This window comes from Contarinia nasturtii, unplaced genomic scaffold, assembly GCF_009176525.2.
Source record: "Contarinia nasturtii isolate CC-2019 unplaced genomic scaffold, AAFC_CNas_1.1 Cnas_scaffold_414, whole genome shotgun sequence".
Classification (NCBI taxonomy): Eukaryota; Metazoa; Arthropoda; class Insecta; order Diptera; family Cecidomyiidae; genus Contarinia; species Contarinia nasturtii.
The window spans coordinates 4,796,421-4,806,696 of NW_022197768.1; the positions used below are offsets into that span (position 1 = coordinate 4,796,421).

The following is a 10,276-nucleotide window of genomic DNA, read 5'->3' on the forward strand; positions in this document are numbered from 1 at the left end:
GGTCTTACGATCCTCTAGTGGAACGGTTGCCACATGACCACTTCTCCCGAAAAAACAGGCGACCATTCGCTTCGAAGTGCTTCTTGCTCGAACAACTTTCGTTGGGTTATCTTCATTTTGGAAGACCCATACAGTCGACTGCTGTTTCGTTTCGGGCTCATAGGCATATATCCACGATTCGTCACCAGTGACGATTTTATTAACGTCTTTTGAAGCACCACGATTGAATTTCTTGAGCATTTCTTTACACCAACTCACACGAGCCATTTTTTGTTCATCGGTCAATTTATGTGGGATCCAACGAGAGCAAATCTTTTTTACGGCTAAATGTTCATGCAAAATTGTATGTATGCTGTGGGATGAAATGCCCAAAGATGCCTCAATCTCACGGTAGGTCACATGACGATCTTCCATAATCAGTTTTCTGACAGCATCGATGTTTTGTGGCACAACAGCCGATTTTGGACGACCTGTATGAAACTCGTCTTTGAGCGAACTACGACCGCAACGGAATTCTCGGTACCAGTTATAAATTGTCTGAAGGGTTGGTGCTTCATTGCCAAAGGCCAAATGAAGTCGATCGAAACACTGTTGTTGAGATAATTTACTTCGAAAATCGTAGTAAATCATTTTACGAAAATCTTCACGTGTAAAATTCATTTTTTTGTTGAGTCGCAGTTTACCAGTCACTGTAAACAATACAAATAGCGTTCGTACGACAAAAGGTTCAGGGCACGAATACATACCAAAACATCAAACTTTACGAATATGACAATGGTTTACATCGGGCAACACTATAAGTACCATTTTAAAAAAAATTATGGAGCAACCTACGTATACTGTGTACAGATGCGAAAAGCAAGGACACAATAGAGAGGGTGCAAAAGAAGCCATTATGATTATTTCACATGAGATTTGACGTTTCGGAACAATGTACGCAAACCAATCGGATCGTTTTGACAGATCAACTGCTAAATGCTGAGCAAAAGAAATAATTTTACGTTGCACTTACAAAACAAAATGTGTGTGTGTGCACGCTTTTTTATCGTTGTTCGAAATTGAACGAGACACAAAATGAATAAAACACCGACTATTATTGGCTTCTGTGAGCTAGTCAGAATGGGAAGTGTCATTCAACTAGAATCGCATTCAATTTATTTGCGTCGCGAAAATTTACTACCTGTACAATCGTAAACATCGATAATAATATTTATGGCTTGAACGAAACAAATCTGTTTCACTCACATGCAAAACGAAAGCAATGTGACAATCACATTCTATTCAAATGTCCATGTGCACATATTCACACGCACATTCATTCTGAACGAGCACAGATTCAATCAATTCTATCCCATTTTACGAAAAAAATAGCTTTTAGACACTTTTTCTCTGCCGACTCTTTTTCGTCTAAAAATATAAAATAGACACACACCCATACACACTGCACATTCACTGCATAAAGGGCAGACAGAACGGTGAAACAGACAATAGCTTCACCATGTGTGGCTTTTCAGCTTCGATTGGCTGAAGAATGATATTAACAACAACCAAATGATAAATCGAGTCGAATCGAAGATTTTTCTCTATCGATTCGAAAGTTCAAACCAAATGGCAACGATGGCAAATTTCCAAATTAGTTCCTAGAACTTGATTTCAAATACTCTACCGTTTCTTCTTTTTTTTCTCGTTGTCGGTATAGTTCGCTCTTCTTCCAAAAAGTGCTTTCATTCACCATTTTCTAGCTTTCGTCCAAAAAAACACATTAACACCATTTCAAAACTGTAATGAATAGGTAGCTGACAAAAACACCGCAAGCAAGATATCTATGGAACAAAACATTTGAAATGGTTTGCCAAGTTACACGAGACTAGAAAAAAGAGGAAAACGTTCACTTAGAGGCATCCGTGAATGGTCATGATAACACCACTGTATACACTGAATAGCAATGCGAAATGAAATGAAATGATCTGAAGTTCATAGGGATATCACCCATATGTATCCGTTCATTGACAGTTATGGATGTGCAACCGTATCTGCGGATATATTCACTCATACGTGGAATCAAACGGATATGTGTCCGTATCAGTGTATCTAGAGATAGATCTGTTTGAAACATACCTTCTGACCTGGGTCCGAGTTGGTCGTGTTATTGTGTTTTGAAAAGACCATATTACCACTTTATATTTTTGAAAATCTTTGAAACTACCCCCACCTTGGATATGTTATAATAACAACATGGGAGCCAAAAATTTGCTTAACATTTCTGAGGAATAACTTTTTCGAGGCTGCACTGTATAAAATGTCTGCTATTATGGATACATAAAATTGATATGTTCATTTTATGCCCATGAAAACGATGTAATCTGAAGTGTCAAAAACACAAGCAACCAATTTTCAATGTATACAGTCAAATGGAGACTAAACCACAAAGATGAATGTAACGTGAAAGTTATTAGGTTCACCATCAAAAACGGACCATTTTCAAGAGCAAACATTTTATTTATTCCCGTCATATGTGTATTTAAATATAAATGGCAACAATTATTCTCTAAATGTTATCGTTCGTCAAACAAATTGCATTTGGTGAATGTCATTCATTTATAGCTGTATTCTCTATTCGATTGAAAGGGTTAACTTTTGCACAATTTCAGTGCGGTGTGATGAGAATCTTCGGGTTATTTAAGCGCACCAACAGCGTTCAAATTGATTACTTCATGTGACAGCGAATATTTTATAAATCAGCGGGACATTGTTTGGGATTTATTTAAAATATTTATACGGATCCGAACGTTCAACCAAAATTCGTTCATCCAAAAGCAATCATTCAATTTACGAACTGAACCGGCATTTATATTTTCATCTTTCATTCTTGACGTGCACAGTGAATTCGTATGTTTTATTCACTCTTGGTCCAAATAATATCGCTAATGACCCAATTTTTCTGACACACTACGAATACAGTAGGATGTGTATAAGTGACGTCAGTGGGAAGGTGAATCGTTTTCCGTTCTTTTTAAACAAAATTAAGTTACGGTGTAATTTATAGCACTATATCTTGTCAAATTTACTGTTATCTTTAACAAACCATATACTCTTTGGTGCAACGCAGAATAGATAAATTGATTGATCTGAAAAAAATAATTATGTTTTCGCTCTCGGAGTGTCATATGGGTGCGTTGTCAATTTATAAATTTCGATGTCAATTTTTGAATTTTATTTTAATATTTTCGCATTTTTGCAGCCGCAAATTGGCCGTGGACCGTTTAATTTTCTACTGAATGCCTAGGTAGGCTAGGAGAGAGGGTAACGCACTTGTTTATTTATGTCGATTAATGGTTGAATGTTAATGGACGGAACGGCATAACAGAGATTGAAAAAGATTCATTGATTTTATGCTATTAAAACACAATCAAGTGGGTAGATGAATCGATGAAAAATATGAAATGCTAACGCAGTGAATTTAAAATGTATGAAGAGACAGACACACACACACAGAGAGAATGCATACCACGATGAATCAAAATGTTGGCTACATTTTTATGACATCGATTATATTTGGTTTTCAATTCTAAGTCGTTCAGCGGAAATGAAAAAAAAAAAAAACAATAACGAACATATTTTTGATTCATTACGTTTGTTCACTTGTCCCTTTCTATCCCCCTTATATCCTAGACAATCGACAGCCCATAAATGCCGTTAATATTACCAGCGATAAAAATGAAAAATGCGTAAGAACATTTTGAATGGAATGCATTTCGAGTAAATCTCTGTTAAATTGTTAAAATTTCTCAAACAATCATCGTTCATTCCCTTCCATAACCATTGATAATGCTCTTCAAAAACTACAATCCGGATTGAATTCCCCAATATTTCATTAAACATATGAAATGCTTTTTTTCCGTTTCTTCATTTTTCGCTCTCACAGAAATTCCTTTAAAATAATTTGGTTATTTTCTTTATATATATTTTTTGTTGTTCTTGCTTTGTCTTGCCGTTTTCCGGTCTTGTTTTGTGTTGGGTATATTTTTGTTTTGTTTTTACTTTTTTTTATCTTTATTAAGATAAAGGAACAAATACATATAAAAGTAAAAGAAAACGACAGGAGGAGAAAGCGAAAAGAAAAAATATAAATAAATATCATTAGCGAACAAAAGTTGCTATTAAATCATGTAAAAAAATTCTGTGCCGGTTATTTCATTTGTTTGCGTGCACCAGCAACATTTGACTTATTTATGGAACATTTCGGTTATCTCTTTCTCTCCATGAGTTGTTGATTTTTGTCATTTTATCCACCAGCGAAACGAACAAATATATACATAGACGACAAAGATACATAGGAAGCAAGAGAGACAAACAGAAAAATAGAGAGAGAGAGAAACCCAGGCCCAGTGGTCTCATACACAAAAAAAACTTCCTATTAATTTCCATCGCATCTCCTTCGCTTGTGCATTTTTTCCCTTCTCTCGGAATAAGTCTTGGTAGCGATAGCAATGGTAGTAACAGTAGTCGTTTCAAACGGAAAATGTTTGCTGTGACTTTTCTTTCGGTCGGGCTATATGTTCATTTTTTTTTGTTTTACAATGTGATTGTGATGTATAAACATTACATATAACTTTATCTAACGACATTTAAGAGCTAGATTTCGCTGCTTGTTTTTGTTATTACTTTTATTTTATTTTGAGAATCTCGATTTTCTTGCTTTTTATAAATAGACATTTTTTCCCAAAATATTTCATTTTTATTTATCGTCGTTCCAAGAGAAAGAGATATATAAAACTTTGGCCCTTTTCATCATCGTTAATATGGGTGTTCATGTATTTCAGTGGGAGTATATCAAATGCGAATCTTCGGCTATGAAAAAACGGCAAAATTTTAAAGTAGAAATCAGCTTAAGATGACTAACAACGCATAGAGCATTTTTTCGGTCAACAAGCATCCGTCAAAAGAAAGAAAAACGTTCACCGTAATTTAACGTAATAAAATTTCACACAAGAAATGAAGAAAGAAAAATAAATGAAATCAGATGAAACAAACGGATACTAAACATATGATAAATTGAGTCGCTGAGAACCAAAAGTTCCATGAAAATAGTTGGCAAAAAATGCGATCGCCTTGCTTGGTATGGAATTGTCAGAACTGAAAATATGACAAAAGTCAACATGAAACAGAAATATGTATTGCGCAGTTTTCGCTCTGAATTATTTTGTGAAATGATTGTGGCTTCTCAAAGACGCAATTGCAGAGAATACTTTTGTTAAAATTGTTTGTAGCTTTTGTCATCAATCTGAACGATAAAAAAAAACAATGCAAAGGCGTTATCATGAGCGATGAACAAAGTCTCGACGCATAAGAAGAATGTGTGAAAAACATTCTTTTCAAAATTACTGATAGATTCGATTTCAAATATTTGTGCGAAATAAAATATTCGCTTTGTACTTTGTTCACTTTTTTAGGTCTAACCAGAGCTGTCATATTGGCACCTCAAAAGTACGGGCATTAATGAGCGTCCACACTTAATCCATATAACCTTTTAGTTTCTGCACATGAAAAAGCGGCACTTACAAAAAAAATGCCCGCACCTACGCGATGCCCACAACAGCTGTGCCTGCAACGATTTTCTGTACAACTTAATTCAGGTTAATTGAACATATTGTGGCACAACCTAACATGTCAATTTGTGTGTTGCCAAAATCGTTGATGTTTTTGAATTAAATTGATTTACAATGATGGTTTTGATTGACCCTTTTTCGAATTGAAGTTATAAACTTAAATGCGAATTTCAATCATACAAACTTGTTATGTTGCTCAAACATGCCAGAAAAAAACGAAAATTCAACCAAACAATTCTGTATGAATGAACATTTTTGGTCGAAGTGAAAAAGACAGCTTGGGTACAGTTCGATTTCTACTTCACATAAATAGTTCATTGTGTAAATGAACTGACTTGAAAATTCATTCGAAAAGACAACTGAACTATGGAAAATATCTGATAAATTACGATGACTTTGTTTGAGTTTGTCATAGCTGTGTGCCAAATAAACAGCAGAAAATTTTTGTGCGTCGTCATGACGTGGTGATACAAACGGTAAACATACAGTCGAAGAGAAACGCACTTTACCTATATATTCTTTTATCATTTCTTGCTGTTTGCTCTCCACAGCAGCGACTTAATTTTTATTTTCTGCATCGCTTCCATTCTCCACTCTTTCTCTCCCTCTCTCTCTCTCTCTCTCTCTCTCTCTCTCTCTTTCTCCCAGAATTCGTACGCCGCAATAATCGTTTATATAGCATATACATGCTATCGACGCACGTAATACACTTATTTATGTTCATTGAATTGTGGTTGATTCGCTTATCTGCAAATTAAATTGAATCACAATGAAGAAGACCCTTTCGACACTCGGCAATTATTTGCACAAAAAAAGTTTTTATCTATGTTATATTGAATACCGTTGAATACCATATTTATGCCAATAATTATTATCAACAAAATTTCATTAAAAAAAATGTGCATTTAATTTTTGTAAATTAATAGGAAGATAGTGTGTTGTGTTTCGTTGAATGCATTCTTTTTAATAAATATCTTTTACTTGAAAGATAAATAAACCAAAAAAGAAATCACACGACCATGCTTAAATCGTGCTTTAAGCATTACACAACAAGAAAAGATTGTCACACACACTTATATTTCGACAGTTTGGTTTTTTGCTCTCTTGCCGCTATCGAAATTTATCTTAATTTATTGCTAATAAAATTTTATGCAAGGGCGTGAAAATGAGCAAATTATTAAAGCATTCTTACCAGATGAATTAAAAATTGCGAAGAAAACCGGAAAACCGTACATGGTGCAAGCAACAAGTTTAAATAGCGAAGCATACTGGTGTACACATGTGTGTGTGAGAGAGAGAAAGGGTCAGTTTTTTAGTTCATTTTAAAAGATGATTGAGTTGGTGTTGCCACGAAAAATATTATTAAATTAGTTGATAAGTGATTTTGTCTCAATGACATTTATAGAATAAAACATCTACCATTAATCTGCTTCATCATTCTTTGAATTTTATTCTATTGCGTAACGTTGTGCGCCACTTTTACCATAAGCACCATTTACAGCCATTATTGAATGTGAAGCTAAAATGCTAGTTATTATTTATCATGAGCTCTTTAATTTTACAACTGCACCTGACGAAATTACCTGAATAGCTCATAAATAGATAAAGCGTTTTCCAATTCGAATCCAAGTTCAAGTCAAGTGTTATTAATTTTCAAAATCGGTTGTTCCCATTTCATTGCACTGGCATTGATAAGTTAAATCTGATGCAGTACAAATTCACGTCAAATTGCCATATGGCTTCACAAAATCGCAATCATCATTATGCATTGTCCGAAGTTATGTCTGCAACAGTTTCGCATGATTGGCTTCCATTACTAACCATATCATTAAGTATTAACAGTTCATCGTTCAAAATGTGTTCAATTCAAAAGGTGTTTGAAATTTAATTGCATACTTAAGCTAAAGTTGTGAATGATTGTTCAAATACTGTATGCGGTAAATATATCTAATGCTTCTAATGGTTTTTCCATAAAGCTTCTCTAATGGTTTTTCCATAAAGCTTAAATCCAGTCCATCATCTATTTTCATTTACATGAAAGAACACATTTTCTATAAGGTGTTTCACTTTTAAAGAAACTTAAAATATCAAAGCGGCTGAATCAATATATTATATAAATTTTCCATCCAAATATCAATTTTTCGTATTATAAAAAGCTATATAAAAAAATTCTATTTATCTCGATTTGGAAGCAGCTTTTTACAAGAAGAATATGAATCTAATTGCTTACAACATTTTCACTAGATTCATTCCTATTTAGATAAATAAATTGGAAAATATTCATCAATTACATCAATTCGTTTTTATAAATACCGCTTATTAACAGCTTGTGCATGTTACATGTGAGTATGTAATGTTCACGTATAAAATTCAATTAAATACAACAAATTGTTTCATGACGAACGCTTATAATATGCATTTATAGATAGAAGAATAGACCACACAGAGAAAAAGCAATCGGTAAATATTTACTGACTGCGTTAAGTTCCATGGGAGAATATTGTGTTGATTTTCAGAACAAAATGCCACAAACATTTCTCTTGTATTTTACCACAGCTAACGAAAATTTTACCACACGCGCTATAAACGTCAAATCGCCATGCTCACTAATTGCTTGTAACTTGTTCACTTTCACTGTGGCCTGTATTTTGTACTGTATTAATAGTCAAAATGTCGCATAAAATATTATTCAATCCACAAAAAAAAACAGTTGAACAATTAAATCCTGAAGAAGAAATTTTCCTATTTTTTCAATTTTAATTTTGATTTGGAATACGTTTCATTGTTTTTAAAATAAAAAATATACATTTTTTTAATTTAAAAGAGAAATAAAAACTATAAAAATAAAGCAAAATGAATTGGGGTTGGTTTGTGATTTGAAGTTTATAGCGTGTGGTAAAATTTTCATTAGCTGTGGTAAAATAGAAGAGAAATGTTTGTGGCAATTTTGTTCTGAAAATCAACACAATATTCGCCCATGGAACTTAACTCAGTCAGTAAATATTTACCAATTTCTTTTTTTCTGTGCAAAATGGAATTTTTTTTTAACTTCAGACGATTCAATGGTATTCTCGTCCGCACTAAACTTGATAAAAATGGCTATTTTTGAAGAAAATCGCTCTGGTATAAATTTTTCGCTTTGTTGAGAGCAAATAAAGAAAGAAATATTCAAAGAATATTCATCTGAGACATATTACAATAACTATATTCACAAGTTTTTCTATGTGTTTATTTGCACGAAATCGAAGATAAATACAATGTTTTACAATATTTCTGGCTAATAAAATGGTTACAGAAAAATATCCAATCTCCAAACGAATTCTACATGATGTTGCAAGATGAATCCTTCTGCAATAGTTTTCGATTTCCACCAAGAGTTTTTCTGATTCCAACCAGAAATTCTGTCCATTCCATGCGTTTCACATTGTATTCGTCAAGAATTTTAAGTGTACTTTGATAGCGATTGATCAGCTTGTCTTGTTTCAAGTATATTTGCTCTATGAAGTTAACTGCTTGTTCAACTTTAAGCTTAAGCACTGTTTGACAAACGTTCAATTCTCCGCCCATACACGCATTAAGTTTAACGAGTATTTTTTTCATTTGGGCTGAAATTTGATCCATTTCAAATATTTCATTGTCGAATCTTTTGCGCAATTCACCGTGCTGTGTTGTGACTGTTATTATACTATTTTCAATTTCTTTTAAATGTGCTACGCCAATCGGTCGTTTATACCATCTTTTAAACGAACAAAATGCATTTAAATCCTTTGGATCGGGTTGAAAGGACATTTTCTCAATAATAACGTTCGTTAGTCTAACAACCGACATGAGCTGTTGAACATTAACTAAATCGATCACACGAAGCAGTTTTTGACGACCGTTTACATTGCCATTAGCTAATGAAATCATCAAGTCCTCCGGAATGTGATTTTCCACATTTTCGACAGTATTGCTACCTATAATTTCCTTTAAAGACGATTCCAATTTCTTTTTTAGTACATCGACTTTATTGGAAATCCTAAGAATACAATCGAAACTTGACCGGATTTCAACTTTACCTTCACCTTCAGTATACAATTTATTCAATATTGTAGCAAATGTCATTTCTTGTCCTTTGATTACCTGAATAAATAAAAGATACAATTACGTATTCAGAAATTTATTCGATATTTGCAAAAAATACTATAATACCTGAACAGAAATTGCAAATGATAAAAGCGATAAGAAGAAAAACGACTTCATACTTCTTTTTTGTTTTCACAATTATAATTTTATCAGCACAAAAAAAGTAATGAGAGAGTAGCAATTATTGGACCCTTCATATATACTAATTTTGCCAGTTGTTGATTCATTTTACATTCATCTGGAATTTATAATAATAATATTGTTTTTGGTGGTTCTTTCAATCGAATTTTTTGGAAAATATTGAAGACTTCAATTTGAAGTAAGAAAAAAAGTAATTTTTCTACGTCAATATAATGTTATATCTAGGTTGTATAAATATCATTGTTTAATTACTAAGAAAAAAAAGATAAACAGAAATTAGAGTGTATGTGAGCAGATAAAGAAAACCGAACACATGTCGATTTATTTCCTGAATCGAATCATTTGAATATTCACATACATAGGGGAGGACGGGGCGAATCGCCGCACTTTTTTTTTGAGCC

General features: G+C 33.2%; 1 protein-coding gene across 1 annotated transcript; it reads right to left on the reverse strand.

Moving 5' to 3' along the window:
• Window positions 1-8,808: 8,808 nt before the first annotated feature.
• Window positions 8,809-9,891, reverse strand: LOC116338718. The gene is made up of 2 exons (XM_031764152.1): window positions 9,801-9,891; window positions 8,809-9,731 (listed from the first exon to the last, which is right to left on the reverse strand). Exons 1-2 carry the CDS (start codon window positions 9,849-9,851, stop codon window positions 8,931-8,933), a joined length of 852 nt encoding a protein of 283 aa, XP_031620012.1. The 5' UTR covers window positions 9,852-9,891; the 3' UTR covers window positions 8,809-8,930.
• Window positions 9,892-10,276: the final 385 nt, after the last annotated feature.

Bases quoted from the DNA above. Each gene is read 5' to 3' on its own strand.
- LOC116338718 (XM_031764152.1), bottom strand. From the start codon at position 9,851: ATGAAGTCGTTTTTCTTCTTATCGCTTTTATCATTTGCAATTTCTGTT. The intron at 9,732-9,800 runs GTATTATAGTAT...TTATTTATTCAG, and splicing joins CATTTGCAATTTCTGTTCAG to GTAATCAAAGGACAAGAAAT.